Below are 20,043 nucleotides of genomic sequence, written 5' to 3'. Positions count from 1 at the left end.
GCGATTACGATAGAGGAAACCAAGTCTAGTTTTAACTTTTGCCTGCAGCTTTGATATGCGCTGAGAGAAGGACAGTGTACCGTCTAGCCATACGCCCAAGTACTTGTATGAGGTAGTCACACCTGTGGGGAGAGGGGCATTCTTCTTACCGAACCACATTACCTTTTATTTTGGAGGTGTTCAGAACAAGGTTAAGGGCAGAGAATGCTTGTTGGACACTAAGAAAGCTTTATTGTAGAGTGTTTAAACCCAAAATCCGGGATGGGCCAGCTGAGTATGAGATGGTATCATCTGCATATAAATGGATGAGAGAGCTTCCTACTGCCTGAGCTATGACCGTGGGGCCTAGGCTACACCCTTGGTGACAGGCAGTGGCTGAGACAGCAGATGTTCTGACTTTATCAGGGATGCAAACTAGTCACTTTTCTGCCAAATTCACATTTTGAATCCAAAATTGTTCAGATGAGAAAAGTTTGAGGGGGGTGATGCGCGTTTGGAGCCATACTGGCTGTATCCAAGGCTCAATCGTTAACAAATAACAAAAGGCAGCATGCGACTGAAGAGCGAAGAGATGACCAACTTACTAGTTACAGCATCAGACCGCGCTCTGGAAAGACTGCGGAGAGTGGAAAAGCAGTTTGCCAGTTACAGCAGAAGTGTTTAACAAACAATGCCTCGTCTTCACCTAACTCTCTCATTCTGAAAATTAACCACAGAGGGAAAACATTAAGTCGTTAGTTCGCTAAGATAGATAGATAGCTAAGTACTAACTATCTAGCATTGTTTCAAAACATGAAGTAATTGTCAGTTTTGTGGTGTCTATATTTCAGCTGCTGAAGTCTTTCATGGAACAGGTCACCAAAGCCTACACCACCCCTGAACTTTACATGCAGAAGAAGTTGCCCTTGTAAAGTCACACACAGGTCACTGTCTGCTCTGGACACGATTTTGAGAGGCCACTCGCAGGCAGTGATCCAGTTGAAGAATCTGAGCACAATGTTGGGCCACCTCTCACCAGCCAGCACTGATCATGTGATACACCATCAAACCATGCCTGGCCAGCTTCACAGAGGGAGATGACATGGTGGAGTGCTGGGCTCATGTCTTGGCCCAGACACTGAAGTATCCAGCCCTGGGTAATGTGGTGAAAGGTGCCCTCTCCTTCTTTCATGGTACCAGGGTTGAGTCTTTGTTTAGCTGGATAAATGACATCATTGATACACGAAGCCCCAACATGAACATCTCAACGTTCAATGCAAGACAGACTGAAGTACACCCTGCACTCCAAGCAGAAGACTGCAGTGGACATGTTTAAATGGGAGGATGCAAGGTTTGGGGAGGTGGACAAAAGGCTCTGCAGAAACATCAGGTCAGCAGGAACAGTAGACAAGACACAGTGGCAGCAGAGTCTGCTGGAAGACTGAAGACGACATCTCGAGTATGGCTGTCAGCCATCTGGAAGTGCTCAGGAGAGCAAGAGGGCGGCAGCTGAAAGGAGAAGAGGGCAAGGCTCAAGCATGCTGCAAAACAGCGCAAGTGGGCACTTGAAATACTTGTCCGGGCTAAGAAAAAGAAGTAGGGGAAAACCCTCTACCCAGCCATCTCCTTCCCTACAGTACTCTCCCTTTTGTCGAATAAATCCCAGATTGTTCCGGGCCTAGGACGGGGAATCTGAGGCCTGTTTTCTGCCACCATTTACCTTATGTTTTTATGTTTGCAATTCATATATTTTTAAAAGAAAGTGTTGTGAAAATGTATGAGGGTATAGGAAAGGAGAGTTCTATTTGGGTTTAGTTTAACTTCACCTCTGAAATGTATTACCTATGAATGTTCTGTTCTGTTGGGCAGTACAGCATCAGAGGGACTGTTCCTGAAAGCTGGATCAATGAGTTAGCTAGCTAACTTTCCCGAATATCTGGAAATAACTCCATCCTTTGAGAAATATTGACCTAAAATGTATGTGGCATAATATTGACTCGACTACATAAACCCGTATAAAATGTTAATGTATTGTTTATTCTGTGGACTTGAGTGTCATTTGCAGTAAAGTCTAGGCAACAAATAGAACATGATAGAATGGCGCTGGTGTAACGGATCTCGTCCTCTTCTGACGAGGAGTCGCAAGGATCGGACCAATGCGCAGCGTGGTAAGTGTTCATATTTTAAATATTTTAATGAACACTGAAACAAATCAATAAACAACCAACGAACACCCACGAAACACAAGTGGGAAAAGGCTACCTAAGTATGATTCTCAATCAGAGACAACTAACGACACCTGCCTCTGATTGAGAACCATACCAGGCCAGACGCAAAACACAACATAGAAAACGGAACATAGACAACCCACCCAACTCACGCCCTGACCATACTAAAACAAAGACATAACAAAGGAACTAAGGTGAGAACGTGACAGTCGGAGAGGATGGCTGATGTTTTACGTGCTCCTAACCAACTGTGTATTGTGTTAGTTTTTTTGCGCTGTTTGTAAAAAATAAAATAAAACGTATTTTGTACATAATGTTGCTGCTACCATCTCTTATGACCGAAAATAACTTCTGGACATCAGAACTGCGATTACTCACCACGGACTGGTAGAAGCTTTTTCCTTTAATGAGTCTGACGAGTCCGATGTGAAGGATATACTGCTTTCCCGGGAACAGGCTGCCTGCTGAGAATTCGTAGGCAAGTGACTAAACCTCCACTGCCATGACGTTCTATTGGCAAACATGCAATCATTGGAAAATAGAATTGATGACCTACAAGCAAGATAAAACTACCAACAGGACATTAACTGTAATATCTTATGTTTCACTGAGTGATGGCTAAACGATGACATGAACAACATACAGCTGGCGGGTTTTACACTGTATCGGCAGGACAGAACAGCAGCCTCTGGTAAGACTGTGAGGGTGGCGGTCTATGTACAGTATATTTGTAAACAACAGCTGGTGCACGATATCTAAGGAAGTCTTGAGGTTTTGATCGCCTGAGGTCATGATAAGCTATAGACCACACTATCTACCTAGAGTTTTTATCTGTATTTTTCGTAGCTGTCTACATACCACCACAGACCGATGCTGGCACTAAGACCACACTCAATGAGCTGTATACGGCCATAAGCAAACAGGAAGACGCTCATCCAGAGGCGCTCCTAGTGGCCGGGGACTTTAATGGAGGGAAACTTTAAATCCTTTTACCATATTTCCACCAGCATGTTAAATGTTTCCAGAGGGAAAAAAAACTCTAGACCGCCTTTACTCCACACACAGAGACGGACAAAGCTCTCCCTCGCCTTCCATTTGGTAAATCTGACCATAATTCTATCCTCCTGATTCCTCCTTACAAGCAAAAATTAAAGGAGGAAGCCCCAGTGACTCAGTCAATAAAAAAGTAATCAGATGAAGCAGATGCTAAGCTACAGGACTGTTTTGCTAGCACAGACTGAAATGTGTTCTGGGATTCTTCCGATGGCATTGAGGAGTACACCACGTCAGTCACTGGCTTCATAAATAGCCCACAGTGACTGTACGTACATACCCCAACCAGAAGCCATAGATTACAGGCAACATCCGCACTGAGCTAAAGGGTAGAGCTGCCGCTTTCAAGGAGCGGGACTCCAACCCGGAAGCTTATAATAAATCCCACTATGCCCTCCGACGAACCATCAAACAGGCAAAGCATCAATACAGGGCTAAGATGCAATCCTACTACACTGGCTCCGACGCTCGTCAGATGTGGCAGGGCTTGCAAACTATTACAGATTACAAAGGGAAGCACAGCAGAGAGCTGCCCAGTGACATGAGCCTACCAGATGAGCTAAATTACTTCTATGCTCGCTTCGAGGCAAATAACACTGAAACATGCATGAGAGCGTCAGCATTTCCGGACGATTGTGTGATCTCGCTCTCCGCAGCCGATGTGAGTAAGACCTTTTTAAATAGGTCAACATTCACAAGGCCGCAGGGCCAGATGGATTACCGGGATGTGTACTTCGAGCATGCGCTGACCTTCTAACAAATGTCTTCACTGACATTTTCATCCTCTCCCTGTCTGAGTCTGTAATACCATTTTTCAAGCAGACCACCATAGTCCCTGTGCCCAAGAACACCAAGGTAACCTGCCTAAATGTCTACCGACCCGTAGCACTCAAGTCTGTAGCCATGAAGTACTTTGAAAGACTGGTCATGGCTCACATCAACACCATTATCCCAGAAACCCTAGATCCACTCCAATTTGCATACCGCCCTAACAGATCCACAGATGATGCAATCTCTATTGCGCTCCACACTGCCTTTTCCCACCTGGACAAAAGGAACACCTATGTGAAAATGCTATTCATTGACTACAGGTCAGCGTTCAACACCATAGTGCCCTCAAAGCTTATCACTAAGCTAAGGACCCTGGGACTCAACACCTCCCTCTACAACTGGATCCTGGACTTCCTGATGGGTGGCCCCAGTTGGTAAGGGTAGGCAACAACACGTCGGCCACACTGATCCTCAACACGGGGGCCCCTCAGGGGTGCGTGCTCATTCCCCTCCTGTTCTCCCTGTTCACTCGTGACTGCACGGCCAGGCACAACTCCAACACCATCATTAAGGTTGTCGATGACACAACAGCCTATGGGGAGGAGGTCAGAGACCTGACCGTGTGGTGCAAGGACAACAACCTCTACCTCAACGTGATCAAGACAAAGGAGATGATTGTGGACTACAGGAAAAGGAGGACCGAGCACATCCCATTCTCATCGACGGAGCTATAGTGGAGCAGGTTTAGAGCTTCAAGTTCCTTGGTGTCCACATCAACAACAAACTAACATGGTCCAAGCGCACCAAGACAGTTGTGAAGAGGGCACAACAAAACCTATTCCCCCTCAGGAGACTAAAAATATTTGGCATTGGTCCTCAGATCTTCAAAAGGTTCTACAGCTGCATCATCGAGAGCTGGTTGCATCACTGCTTGGTATTGCAACTCCTCGGCCTCCGACCGCAAGACACTACAGAAGGTAGTCCGTACGGCCCAGTACATCACTGGGGTTAAGCTTCCTGCCATCCAGGACCTATTTACCAGGCGGTGTCAGAGGAACGCCCTGAAAATGGTCAGACTCTAGCCACCCTAGTCCTAGACGGTTCTCTCTGCTACCGCATGGCAAGCGGTACCGGAGCGCCAAGTCTAGGTCCAAGAGGCTTCTGAACAGCTTCTACCCTCAAGCCTGAACATCTAATCAAATGACTAACCAGACTATTTGCATTGCCCCACCCCCTTTACACTGTATTCGGTGCATGTGACAAATAACATTTGATTTGAAATAACATTGAATTGTTTTCCTTAAAATGTTTAGTTGTGAGTTAGGTTCACATTAACCACTTTACAAACAGAAACTGACCATATAGATAATAGTCTGTTGTTTAATTAGTTTAAACAGTTAACCTGCATTTCAAGAAGGGATTCAGCCTAAAAGTCACTAGAAATTAGAATTAGTACACAGTTAACCTGCATTTCAAGAAGGGATTCAGCCTAAAAGTCACTAGAAATTAGAATTTTAAAGCTGATTTAAAATAAAAAATCCCCTCAGCAGGGATGTTTTGTGTTTCAGTGCAATGAAAATATGTCACCTTTTTGGGCCCTTCACCAGTTTGCATCTCTGCTTTTTACACTGCACTCTTTGAGAGAGGTAGTTAGCAAACCAGGCCAAAGACCCCCCGGAGGCACAAATACTCCTTAGCCGGCCAATACGATTGGAATGGTCTACCGTATCAACAGCTTTGGCCAAGTCAATAAAAATAGCAGCACAACATTGCTTAGAATCAAGGGCAATGGTGACATCATTGAGGACCTTTAAGGTTGCAGTGACACATCCATAACCTGAGCGGAAACCAGATTGCATACCAGAGAGAATACTATAAAAGTCAAGAAAACCAGTCAGTTGAGTTTTTTCAACACTTTTGATAAATAAGGCAAAATAGAAATAGGCCTATAACAGTTAGGATCATCTTGATCTCCCCCTTTTAAATAATGGATGAACTGTGGCTGCCTTCCAAGCAATGGGAGGCTGTCTCTCCCCAGAGAGGAGAGACAGGTTAAAAAGGTCAGAGATAACCTTGGTGATGATAGGGGCAGAAACCTTTAATGAGTAAAGGGTTTAAACCATCTGACCCAGATGTCATTTTGGGGTCAAGTTTAAGATGCTCCTTTAGCACCTTGGACTCAGTGACCTCCTGCAGTTAGAACCTATGTAGCGGGGCAGTGGGGAAAGAGGGAGAAGCATCAGGGCTAGTCAGTAAACAAGAAAGTTCATAGTCAACAAAGCATGCAGGAGTCATGAGGCAAATAGCAAAATGCACAAGAAATACAATATAACGACTTGGGGCTAGCCATTGTAAGTTCAGAATCACTCACCCCACCTGTGAGTGTGTGCTGAAGGAGAGCGAGAGGAGAGGGGGGAGTGTGGTGGGGGTACATGTACCAGACAGGAGGAGACAGGGCAGACGGTGAACAGATCGCCAGGTGGAATCCAAGCAGCAGTGCAGCAGGCAACGGGAATAAGTGTCACACCCACTTGGGAGAAGCTTTTATTTCTGGAGGCAGAATTCTTGGAGCAAATGCCAGTGGATGGTCTCTGAGCGGGATGTGGTTTCAAGGACTCCGGATTTGGGTGGGGTAGCCTGCCATTTGTTGGGCTCAAAGGCTACGACACCTCTCACTTCACACCTCAGTGCTAATTGAAGTTGTATCTGGTCTGTCTGGTCTGTCTCAGTTCCAGGTTTGATGGTGTCCTTGATAGTATTAATCCTTCCAGGTAATTTTGTCCAAAATTAGGTTGTATGTTTGGAGTTTTGATCTGGGGTGAAGGTTATGCTGTGGAGGGTAACATCCTGTCCCTTCCAAAAAAATCTAAGTTTATCTAACTCCAAATATATATTTTTGTAAAAAACATGTTGGAAAATGTGAGAGCTTACATGCAGCTGTATCTCTCTCTCTCTTTTCCCTGAACTCGATCTCTGTAGCACTCCACCAATCAGGCCTTTATGGTAGAGTGGCCAGATGGAAGCCACTCCTCAGTAAAAGGCACATGACAGCCCGCTTAGAGTTTGCCAAAAGGCACTTAAAGGACATCTCACATTAACGTAAGTATTCAGACCCTTTACTCAGTACTTTGTTGAAGCACCTTTGGCAGCGATTACAGCCTTGAGTCTTCTTGGGTATGACGCTACAAACTTGGCACACCTGTATTTGGGGAGTGTGTCCAATTCTTCTTGGCAGATCCTATCCTCTCAAGCTCTGTCATGTTGAATGGAAAGCGTCGCTGCACAGCTATTTGCAGGTCTCTCCAGAGATGTTAGATTGGGTTCATGTCAGGGCTTTGGCTTGGCCACTCAAAGACATTCGGAGACTTGTCCCGAAGCCACTCCTGCGTTGACTTGGCTGTGTGCTTAGGGATGTTGTCCTGTTGAAGATGAACCTTCGCCCCAGTTGGAGATCCTGAGCGCTCTGGAGCAGGTTTTCATCCAGGATCGCTCTGTACTTTGCACAGTTCATCTTTGACTCGATCCTGGCTAGTCTCCCAATCCCTTCAGTTGAAAAACATCCCCACAGCATGATGCTGCCACCACCATGCTTCACCGTGGGGATGATGCCAGGTTTCCTCCAGACTTGACGCTTGGCATTCAGTGGCAAAGTGTTCAATCTTAGTTTCAACAGACCAGAGAATCTTGTTTCTCATGGTCAGAGTTCAAAAAAAAAAATATTAGCGAGAATTTCTAAAAACCTGTTTTTACTTTGTCATTATGGGATTTTGTGTGTGTGTGTGTGTGTGTGTGTGTGTGTGTGTGTGTGTGTGTGTGTGTGTGTGTGTGTGTAGATTGATGAGGGGGGAAATTCTTAAACATTTTTAAGAATAAGGCTGTAACAAAATGTGTAAAAAGTGAAGGGATCTGAATACTTTCCAAATGCACTGTAATGGTAGAATTCCTGCAGTGACAAAATGGTTGATGACGGCGTGAATGTTCCAAAAGCTAGATTAATTTAGTCCTGGTGCAAAACATTTTACACAACTCTCCTTCTATTGTCTCCGCCCCTCCTGTTAGGCCTGAGTTGGTAGTGAAGAAGCCCCGGTATTATGCTTAGATTGTAACACAACTCTCCTTCTATTGTCTCCGCCCCTCCTGTTAGGCCTGAGTTGGTAGTGAAGAAGCCCCGGTATTATGCTTAGATTGTAACACAACTCTCCTTCTATTGTCTCCGCCCCTCCTGTTAGGCCTGAGTTGGTAGTGAAGAAGCTCCGGTATTATGCCCGCTACATAGTAGTCTGTTTACTTCTGAACAAGATGGACCTAGTGAAGGTGCTGGTCAAGGTAAGAAACCTGAGGAAAACAAACAAGAACCAGAGGAAGTTCTGAATCTTTCAATCTTTTTGTATTGTTTTATTATATTGGGGTTTAGTAGGAAGTGAAATGCAGAAAACACAGGAACAAAGAACACACGTTTCAGCCTGAAATGTTTATTCTGGTAAACCTTTGACTGTAATTGAAGTATATTTCCTTTAAGATCCTACAAGCAGCAATAGTTTTTCAACTGTACATGCATTAGTATCTTTGTGTACATAATATCTGTCTCCCCTCCTGTAGGAGCTGTCAGAGGAAATTGAGGAATATACGCAGCGATTCAACACAGAAGATCAATTAGAATGGAATCTGGTCTTACAGGAAGTGGCAGCTTTTTTGGAGGTCAGATCCCAAAGAATAACCCGACTGAATCACCTGATGCATTTTACCTTCTGTTTCTACTGCCTATTGCCTACTATGAAAGGGGGAAATGTCATCATAACTTATGAATGAAGGATATAGCAGCACTTAAAGGAGGCCTCCACAGGTCAGCAAACATTTGAAAAGAAGGATGTTGCCCAACGACCATTACTAAAGTACATACACCAGTGACTAACCTATTCAACATGAAGTATTGTATTTTATTCTGGATTTTGGAGGGGAGGGGGGGGGGGAATTATGATTGTACATTTCTGTAAGTCTTTAATTTGAGTGAAAGATAATGTGTACCACACACGTGCTACTGGAATGGTGTGCACAATGGAGTACAAGGGAAGCTGTGCATGATACAATTGTAAAGTGTGTTTGTTTCTGTGAGCAGGCAGACCCAGTTGTGGTGCTGAACAATGAAAATACTGTGGTCGTCATATCCAATCGGCTACAGGAGGGGGGCATGTCTCCGTTGGAACAGGGCATGGTGGTTGGTCAGCTCACCCTGGCAGATGCACTAATCATTGGCAACTGCAACAACCAGGTGTTTGAACGCATACATTCTAGTCTAAAGCCCAGCCATAAAACAACCCCTAGACCAGTCTGTAGACCCACATTCTAAACTATATTATTTTGTGTTTGTCAGGTGAAGTTCAGTGAGCTAACCATCGATATGTTCCGCATTCTCCAAGCTTTGGAGCGGGAACCAGTCAACCTGGCTACAACGACATCTAAACATGGAACATTGGTGAGGGGGAATACTGAACATGCTTTTTACATGAATGTCTTGTGGACAACGACACATCCAGAATATTGCAAATGTAAAAGTCTCATGCGATTTCGGGCGAAAGGCAGCGCTGGCAACCCTGCATGAAACCTGTCCTTTAAACAGCTGCTTACTCACTGTCTTCCTTCACAGGCCCTTACCCGATGTCTTCCTTCACAGGAACCCAGCGAGAAGCCAGCCAAGAGAGAGAACCCACACAAGTACCTGCTGTACAAGCCAACGTTCAGCCAGCTCTTCACCTTTTTGTCTGCCTCCTTTAAGGTCAGTCTCCAACTGACTGTCTCCCACCTGTCCCCTCTGCTCTGCCTTCATGTTCTAAAATGTAGGCTAGCCATGCTTGGCTGAGCTGAACAAAGTTGTTGCTACTTTTAATCTATTTTTCATCACCCCCACCTGTATCTGCCTTTTTTAAGCTCTGGCGGTTTTTGGAAATTGCAAGTAGCTTTTATGTAGTCCATTTTATTGGTACTGTCCTGTGCTAAAAATGATCAGTCTAGCTTACCTCAGATAATTTTACATCAAATCAAGTCTTACCCAATGGAAATGTAACCGCTGAACAGAAGAAACAACATATCCTGTTTTAGAGTACATCCCAATGGAATCCTATCAGAATTCAACAAAATGGAAGGTTCTATCAATTCCCTGGGTCATTTCATGTTTTCATGTGTATCTGAGTTATTGGCGTTAAAGCAGGCAGAAATCCATCTGGAATGATGTAGCATTGTGATAAATTCGCTCTCACTACACTGGAAGTTAACAGGGATATGAATTTTAGATCACTAAAACGTATATCATACATGTCAGATTTCAATACTGACAGATGTCTTCTCTAAAATATGAGCAATGGCTCATTCGAGTGATATTCCTACTTTTCTCCAATAGTATCGAGCCATTAGCATGTCGATCAACGCTTGAATAGAAACCTAGTTCACACCCCCGATTTTGACATCAACAGTCTCGACAGTCCCATTAGTTTTCTTTGTAGCCTCGTTTGAATGTTGCGGTTGCGCACATTTGTACGGAATGGGGTGAGTTTACCTTATATTTTAAATACATTAATGTAGGTTTGACCAAGCTCAAAACATTTAGGATGGTATTGGCTGATTTGAGGTGGTGTTGTTTTGTAGGAGTTGCCAGTGAACAGTGTGCTGCTCGTCTATCTTTCAGCTACTGGAGTCTTCCCTACTGGATGCTTGGATTATGAGGGTACACCAGCATTTTGTAAACACACACGCACTCACTGGTCAGCTTCTTGAAGCAGGAGCTGAAATTAATCTGATCATTTCTTCCCAAAAATGTATTTAACTTTGTCTTTCTATCAGGACCATATGACTTTGGAGGAGTCCTCACCAACACGAACCGTGATGTGGTAAACGGGGAGACGGGGCAGAAAAGGAACCAAGCCCAAAAAGAGATGCACTGGTAAAGATCAGGCGCTGACAGTCCACTGTCCTCAATGTTTTCTAACGTTTGGCAGACATGAGATGCATGTACAGTATTGGCCTTTAAAAAGTTACATTGAACTTTTCACACAGCCCATGTTATTTCTAAACACACTCTATGATATTTGCCAGAAATGGTTGTTTGTACAATGTGTGCGTGTGTACATGCAATGACTGTTGACTCCTGTATGCCTTAGCCTTCACCCTGGGGACTTGTTCCCTTTCACTCGGAAGCCTCTCTTTGTCATTGTGGACTCCTCCAACAGCACAGCCTATAAGGTTGGTGAGAATTACATTCATTACAATGAAAAACAAATGTGTTAAGATAATGGTAACTTTGAGGCGCTTTTCAGACATTGCCAAAACACTCTACAAATTGTTTTCATTAAGACTTTCATCAGCATACTTAAATTGGTTGATGGTAGTTCACTGGATTTTCATCTTATTATTATTAGTTGTATAAAAACAAAATAATCAAGGTGCCAAAACACAACGCTGGGGGAGCACCAGTATTCAAGATATGGAGTCAAGATGGAGAACAGGGCATGTAGAGCTTACTTAGGGGATCACCTTTTGAAAAACACAACGCTGGGGGAGCACCAGTATTCAAGATATGGAGTCAAGATGGAGAACAGGGCATGTAGAGCTTACTTAGGGGATCACCTTTTGAAAAACACAACACTGGGGGAGCACCAGTATTCAAGATATGGAGTCAAGATGGAGAACAGGGCATGTTGAGCTTACTTAGGGGATCACCTTTTGAAAAACACAACGCTGGGGGAGCACCAGTATTCAAGATATGGAGTCAAGATGGAGAACAGGGCATGTAGAGCTTACTTAGGGGATCACCTTTTGTTAACAATTTGTTTGACTCATTTTAAGATGCATTTATGGAGAAATGGGCTATTCCTTCTGGGAATTCACTCTGGTGTGATAGTTACTAATGCTGATATTTAATGCTTTTTGTATCTCCATGTAGAATTTCACCAATCTCTTTGGTCAGCCGCTGGTGTGTCTTCTATCTCCCACAGTCTATCCACAGAGCATGCAAGGTTTGTTTGTCACTATTACTTTAGCTTTGTATCAAATCAAAATCAAATAAGTTTATTGGTCGCATACACAAATTTGCAGATGTTGTCTCACGTGCAGCTAAATGCTTGTGTTTCTAGCTCCAACAGTGCAGTAATACCTCAATAATTAAAATAAAGACATAATATACACATAATCCAGAAAATAAAGTAACTAAGAAATATCAGAACGACACCAGAATATAAATATACAATGTCTTCAGAAACTATTCACATCCCTTGACTTTTTCCATATTTTGTTGCCTGAATTTGAAATGTACTAAATTTAGATCATTTTTGGGGGGGTCACTGACCTACACAGAATACCACATAATATCAAAGTGGAATTATGCTGTTCAAATGTTTTACTTATTAATTAAAAATGATACAACCACAGACCCGGGAGGTTTTCCAATGGTAAATAACTGCTTTTTTTTGTAAAGCAGACATCAAATATCCCTTCAAGCATAGTGAAGTTATTATGAAGTTATTAATTACACTTTGGATGGTGTATCAGTACACCCAGTCACTACAAAGATATAAGCATCATTCCTAACTCGGTTGCTGGAGAGGAAGGAAACCGCTCAGGGATTTCATCATGAGGCCAGTGGTGACTTTAAAACAGTTAGACTTTAATGGCTGTGATAAGGGAAAATTAGGATGGATCAACAACATTGTAGTTACTCTATAATACTAACCTAATTGACAGAGTGAAAAGGAAGATTTAATATTTACATAAAATGTGTCAAAGCAATTCACTTTTTGTCCTGAATACAAAGTGTTATGTTTGGGGAAAATACAACACATTACTGAGTACCACGCTCCACAATTTCAAGAATAGTAGCAGCTGCATCATGTTATGGGTGTGCTTGTAATTGTTAAGGACTGGGTAGTTTTTCAGGATAAAAAAATACACAGAATGGAGCAAATCACAGGCAAAATCCTAGAGGAAAATCTGGTTCAGTCTGCTTTCCACCAGACACTGGGAGAGGAATTCACCTTTCAGCTGGACAATAACCTAAATCACAAGAGCAAACCTACACTGGAGTTGCCTACCAAGAAGACCGTGAATGTTCCTGAGTGTCACGCCCTGGCCTTAGTTATCTTTGTTTTCTTTATTATTTTGATTAGGTCAGGGTGTGATATTGGAGATTATATGTTTTTGTCCTGTCTAGGGGTTTTGTATGTTTATGTGGTTTGGGACCAGTCTAGGGGTTTTGTATGTTTATGTGGTTTGGGACCAGTCTAGGGGTTTTGTATGTCTATGGTTGCCTACATTGGTTCTCAATTAGAGGCAGCTGTTTATCGTTGTCTCTGATTGGGAACAATATTTAGGCAGCCATATTCCTTGAGTATTTTGTGGGTGATTATCTATGTCTATGTGTTAGTTGCCTGTGTCTGCACTTTTCATATATAGCTTCACGTTCGTTTTGTAAGTTTGTTTGAGTGTTCTTAGTTTCATTAAATAAGAAGATGTATTCATTTCACGCTGCGCCTTGGTCTCATCCATACAACGAACGTGACACTGAGTGGCGGAGTTTTGAATTAAATCTGCTTGAAAATCTTTGCAAGACTTGAAAATGGTTGTCTGGCAATGATCGACTTCATATTCGATTCCAGGCTGTATCACAACCGGCCGTGATTGGGAGTCCCATAGAGCGGCGCACAAATGGCCCGGCATCGTTATGATTTGGCCGGGGTAGGCCATCATTGTAAATGAGAATTTGTTCTTTACTGACTCGCCTAGTTAAATAAAGGTTAAATAAAAATAAATAAATATTTGACAGAACTTGGATATTGTACAATCCAGGTGTCCAAAGCACCTAGATTTACCCAGAAAGACTCACAGCTGTAATCGCTGCCAAAGGTGATTCTAATATGTATTGGCTCAGGGGTGGGAATACTTTTGTATTTAATTTCCAATAAATTGGCAAAAATGTCTAAAAATATGTTTTCACTTTGTCATTATGGGGGGGTATTGTGTGTGTGTGTGTGTGTGTGTGTGTGTGTGTGTGTGTGTGTGTGTGTGTGTGTGTGTGTGTGTGTAGATGGGTGAGAACCATTTTTATGTTTAATCCATTTTGAATTCCGGCTGTAACACAACAAAATGTGGAATAAGTCAAGTGGTATGAATACTTTCTGAAGGCACTGTATATACATATTGTATAATGGTGTGTATAGACAGTATGGACTCAGTATATGAATAGAAAAGGTGTGTACAGCAGTAGTTGTATATATAAACATGTATTAAAGTGACCAATGTTCAATGACTATGTACATAGGTGCAGGGTAGAATACCGGGTGGTAGCCGGATAGATCAGTGACAAGTACTCCTCTTAATTAGCATGTTACAGGCAACAGTCAGTTACTTTCATTGTTGAAGTCTGCAATTAAAGTGTGTAAACTATCCTAGAAAATGGCTCTCAGAGCTCGTCAGTTGATTCTCCCATGTGTTGGCCTATTAAAACCAGCCATTGTCCTTGTTTAGGCCTACTTATTTTCCATTGGATTCTGCAGTTATTTTAATACATTTTATTGATTGGTTTAGAACTGTGTGGTCTGAATAAGCCATGTGAGATGAGACATAGTTTTTGTAGGTGTTCTGAGAAAGACTGTTGTATAAATGCCTCATCTCTGTCACCCTCTGTCTCCTTCTCGCAGACCAGTCCCAGCGCGGCAGCCTCTTCACACTCTTCCTGTACTGCCCCCTTCTGGCTTTCCTGTCCGTGTGTGGCCTGAGCAGCCTTCGCCAAGGATTGTGGGAGAAGGCTGAGCAGTTTCTATGCAAGGTGTTCCGTGACATTGGCCAGATGATTACACACTCACGAGCTATAGGTACTTATTTTTTTGTCAGTTCTGTGATACGTTTTGTCATTTTAAGTGCAAATGTCACAACCATAACGGTGGAATTTCTCCTTCACAGACCAAGCATTTCTACAGTTCTACGGTGACGAGTTCCTTCGATTGTTACTGATCCGCTTTGTGTTCTGCTCGGCTACACTGAGAATGCACAAGCTCTTCCAGGTAAATCTGTTTTACTGTGCCTTTGGTACTTAGTTACATCTCCCAATGTTATTCACATCTCCCATAGTTATTCGCAGAAGTTATGATCATTTGGGGGTAAATGTAATATCCGTCTCTCTCTGTCTGCCTTTTGCAGGAGTCCAGGAGCTTCCCAGAATCGTACCCTCAGCTCCCTAAACAGGACACGGTGGAGAGCAGCTTCCTGCGGAAGCACGTTCTGGAGCTGGCTGCCATGTTGGATGTGCAGCGCCTCTTTTGGGACGGAGCGCTGGACGTGAACTACTGACTTTTAGCTGACCAGCTAGTCACCACAACTTTACAAACACAGACCAACTACAGACACACAGACCACCACTATACACACTCTCACAGGGGAGAGTCCTCATCATCTTTCAGAGGTAATCAAGTCACTTGTTGAACACACTGCTATAGTGTCTGTTTCTTTGGAACCCAAGACCCCCTTATTTCCCCCACCTTATGTAAAACTATTTTTTTGCATATCAGCTATATTTATTTTGAATAGTCATACAGCTACTTGTGGAAGTCAACAGTGCACCATGCACAATAAAAAACATTAACAAGTCACCCATCTACTTAAATACACATGAGATGAGCATGTATGTCCGTGTTACTCATAAAAACAAACTCAACTCAAAGGAGCACGTGGTGTAGCTATTTTAGTCTGAGGGCAGCAGGAGGACACATGAAGATATCAAGGGATTTTAAACTTAAAAAGATGGAAAATAGATTAACGTAGTTTTACGACCGCACTGCCTGCAATTGGTTCACTGCAAATTGACTTCAATGCTGTAGGGAAGTCTCCTCTTCTATGTGTCCTTTCTGTAAAACTGAGGCCTGGAGGGGTCAACTAACAGATGTCTATGCAGACCCCAATGAACAGTTTAGCCCTTTCTAGAAACCGCCCCTACTACGTAGGCACTAGCTCCTACTCTCTAGGTACTAACATAGGGTGGTGGGGCAGTCAGCGGCTCTGGGTCTGCAAACATGTCAGCTCCTGTAGTGCAGTGACTGGGCAAGCGGGTGGTCACTAATCTATTTTCACTGTCTGTTACTCCTTGTATCATAGGACATTTTCAGACTGGGTTTAACATGGGTATAGGCTTAAGCACCCCGCAGGTACACAGATACCCACCCTCACACAGGCTAAAAAGAAAAACCTTGCCCAATCATCTGCTTTTTCAAAGAATTCACTTGAGGAACCAGGGTGGCTCTTTTCAAAGATTTTCCTTTGGCCTTGATTGGATTTCATAATATGTTGGCAGCATATCTTGTGAGACTCTTGCATTGTAGGGTTGGAAGCGGCCTCTTTCCCTTTGATGTAGCCTATATGTTTTGGGAAATGCATCTCAATAGTCATACGTATTCTTTCCTTTACCTGCACTCTCCTGACCAGTTCTTTCAGACCAGTGGGAATTAAGTAATATTCTATTGAGATTCACCGCTCCTGATTCAAAATCTGTTGGCTTCTGGGAAATGTACGACTTACAGAGGCCCTGTGTCATTCTTCATTCCTAAGCCCCCATAATGATGTGTTTAAGTGGATTTCTGAAGCATGATGGTTTACTGGAGAGAGTACATGCTGCTTTTTTCCCCCCTCTTTCTTTGCATGGCTTCTCAGTATTATTGTCCATAGAGTTTACTCAGTCGAGTTCATGTTAGCCTGATAGCAGATGAGTTCCAGCATTAGCTGTGCAGTCTGTGCCCTGCATGGCATCAAGCATAGTCTTGTTTCCTTATATTGATGGGGGCTTGAAGAAATGGAAACGGCTAGTGCTGAAACAGACCCCCAGGCTATCAGTTTTAAGTACATGTGTGTGTGATGATGAACAAAGATGGCCAAACACATTCTGTTTTCGTATTTACTGAGATTTTTATTTATTTATGTGTATATTTATGTATAATTGAAAATAACAGTATGTAATAGAGAGATGTTTGTCTTTTCTACATATGTCATATAGTTTATTGTATTAACTGTGAAAAAGATATCCTGTTAGCATAGCAATTTAATGAATGAACTACACATTCTCTAATCCGGGTTGTTTTGGTCAAGTTCAGCCAGCATACATTCCAAGGACATGGGGAGAGCCAGGGGAAAACTGACATTTCTTCCCATTGTAGCATTGACTGCAAAAGTGGATCATTTCAACATGGGAAATACTACTCCCCGTGGCAGTTATATTTTTGTTTATTTGTTGACATTTATGATGATATCAATTGTATCCTTGCACTTTACTGTATTGAATGATGATCTAATCTCATTTGCCGTGCTGTCGGTTAAAAAGACATGCCAGACCATCCATTCCATTGTTCCCTATGCCAGGGGTTCCCAAACTTTTTTGGTCCGGGACTACTTGTGATAGCAAATTCATCAGGGACCCCTTCAAAATCAGAACATGACTCTGACTTTAGACTGCGTTTAAAAATGGCATACAAGGAGTTTTACTATGACTTCTGCAGCAGATGGCTAACCAAGTCTCGGGCCCTGGGAAATTACATTTGAGTCCACATTTTGACCTTTTAAATCTTAATGACAGTGCATACGTATTTTTTTTTTTAAAGAATAGAGTTGAAAACTAGATCATTAATGGAGTACTGTGGATCCCTGTGAGCTTCCCAGGCCCTGTTGTGCATTTAAGGACTAGATTCAATCCGTATTGCAGAAGATTCATAATAAAAATGGTGCCGACAGAGAGGGCTGACTCGCTTCGTTTTTTTGTATTATTTATTACATTGTTAGCCCAGAAAATCTTAAGCGTTATTACACACTGCCGGGAAGAACTATTAGATATCAGAGCGCCGTCAACTTACCAGCACTACGATCAGGAATACGACTTTCCCGAAGCGGATCCCTTGTCCGAACTACCCAGGGCATTTGAACTGATTCCAAAGGCAGACCTAAAACAACGGCGCCGAAGAAGAGGGTTATGGAGCGGCCTAGTCAGACTTCAGAGTATATTACTCGCTAATGTCCAGTCTCTAGATAACAAATGTAGCAGGCTCACGGGGGTGGGGATTCCACGTCAAGAAGTTCAATAACCAAACACGCACATGAAGCACAACTAGAATACAAATGGGGAATTTTATTAGGGAGATTTGCACACTGTGGGAAAGTGGGGAATTCAGCAACCAGTTAGTTCACAGTCCACAATCTGTTCTCGTTGCCCATTCCTTTCTCCAGGGGTAATCCAACAAAATAGGAAAAACACCAAGGGGGATGAATACTTTTGCAAGGCATTGTATTGACTGTAGAACTCGCGCTGGCAAAACTCTGGATCAATGCTACTCTAACTTCTGCGAGGCATACAATGCCCTCCACCGCACTCCTTTTGGCAAATCTGACCACGATTCCATTTTGCTCCTCCCTTCCTATAGGCAGAAACTCAAACAGGATGTAACTGTGCAAATAACTATTCAACGCTGGTCTGACCAATCGGAATCCACGCTTCAGGATTGATTTGATCACGCGGACTGGGACATGTTCCAGGTAGCCTCAGAGAATAATATCAACGTATACTCTGATTCGGTGAGTGAGTTTATAAGCAAGTGCATAGGAGATGTTGTACCCACTATGACTATTAAAAACTGAAAGCGCGAACCACCGCATTTAACTATGAAAAGGTGACTGAGAATATGGCCAAATACAGTGTAATAATTCCCTCTGCAAGGCAATCAAACAAGTGAAATGTCAGTATAGAGACAAAGTGGAGTAACAATTCAACAGCTCAGACACAAGATGTATGTGGCAGGGTCTAACGTCAATCTCGGACTACAAAAAGAAAACCAGCCACGTCACGGACACCGATGACTTGCTTCCAGACAAACTAAACACCTTCTTTGCTCGCTTTGAGGAAAATACAGTGCCCCCGACGTGGCCCGCTACCAAAGACTGTGGGCTGTCCTTCTCCATGGCCGACGTAAGACATTTAAACGTGTTAACCCTCGCAAGGCTGCCGGCCCAGACGGCATCCCTAGCCGTGTCCTCAGAGCATGCACAGACCAGTTGGCTGGTGTGTTTACGGACATATTCAATCTCTCCCTATTCCAGTCTACTGTCCCCACATGCTTCAAGAGGGCCACCATTGTTCCTGTACCCAAGAAGGCAAAGGTAACTGAACTAAATGACTATCTGTCATCATGAAGTGCTTTGAGAGGATAGTCAAGGATCATATCACCTCCACCTTACCCTTACCCTAGACCCACTTCAATTTGCTTACCGCCCCAATAGGTCCCACTTTCATATAAATAAATACAGTTGAAGTCAGAAGTTTACAAAATACATTTAAACTCACCATTTTTTTCACCATTCCTGACATTTAATCCTAGTAAAAATTCCCTGTCTTAGGTCAGTTAGTATCACCACTTTATTTTAAGAATGTGAAATGTCAGAATAATAGTAGAGAGTGATTTATTTCAGCTTTTATTTCTTTCATCACATTCCCAGCAGGTCAGATGTTTGCATACACTCAATTAGTATTTGGTAGCATTGCCTTTAAATTGTTTAACTTTGGTCAAACATTTCGGGTAGCCTTCCACAAGCTTCCCACAATAAGTTGGATGAATTTTGGTCCATTCCTTCTGACAGAGCTGGTGTAACTGAGTCAGGTTTGTAGGCCTCCATGCTCGTAAACACTTTTTCGGTTCTGCCCACATATTTTCTATAGGATTGAGGTCAGGGCTTCGTGGTGGCCACTCCAATACCTTGACTTTGTTGTCCTTAAGCCATTTTGCCACAATTTTGGAAGTATGCTTGGGGTCATTGTCCATTTGGAAGACCCATTTGTGACCAAGCTTTAAATTCCTGACTGATGTCTTGAGATGTTGCTTCAATATACTCACATAATTTTCCTACCTCATGATGCCATCTATTTTGTGAAGTGCACCAGTCCCTCCTGCAGCAAAGCACCCCCACAACATGATGCTGCAACCCTCGTGCTTCACTGTTGGGA

The 20,043-nt window shown here is 43.0% G+C and overlaps 1 protein-coding gene across 2 annotated transcripts in view; it reads left to right on the top strand.

Moving 5' to 3' along the window:
• LOC109873669 (protein SCAI-like) overlaps positions 1–17,789 on the top strand; it is a 49,756-nt gene extending 31,967 nt beyond the window's left edge. Inside the window, exons 6-17 of one of the 2 annotated variants that reach the window (XM_031809559.1) lie at positions 8,261–8,357; positions 8,631–8,729; positions 9,148–9,300; positions 9,403–9,504; positions 9,703–9,804; positions 10,671–10,749; positions 10,866–10,965; positions 11,183–11,264; positions 11,965–12,037; positions 14,714–14,887; positions 14,976–15,076; positions 15,213–17,789. In XM_031809559.1, coding sequence (XP_031665419.1) covers positions 8,261–8,357; positions 8,631–8,729; positions 9,148–9,300; positions 9,403–9,504; positions 9,703–9,804; positions 10,671–10,749; positions 10,866–10,965; positions 11,183–11,264; positions 11,965–12,037; positions 14,714–14,887; positions 14,976–15,076; positions 15,213–15,362 — 1,312 coding nt within the window. In that variant the 3' untranslated portion in view covers positions 15,363–17,789. Of the gene's footprint in view, positions 1–8,260; positions 8,358–8,630; positions 8,730–9,147; positions 9,301–9,402; positions 9,505–9,675; positions 9,805–10,670; positions 10,750–10,865; positions 10,966–11,182; positions 11,265–11,964; positions 12,038–14,713; positions 14,888–14,975; positions 15,077–15,212 lie in introns of both variants that reach the window. The other variant, XM_031809558.1, reaches the window with a different exon arrangement.
• Positions 17,790–20,043: the final 2,254 nt, after the last annotated feature.

The sequence above is a fragment of the Oncorhynchus kisutch genome, linkage group LG29 (genome assembly GCF_002021735.2).
Source record: "Oncorhynchus kisutch isolate 150728-3 linkage group LG29, Okis_V2, whole genome shotgun sequence".
NCBI classification, from domain to species: Eukaryota; Metazoa; Chordata; class Actinopteri; order Salmoniformes; family Salmonidae; genus Oncorhynchus; species Oncorhynchus kisutch.
This window is presented reverse-complemented; position numbering and strand designations above follow the sequence as displayed.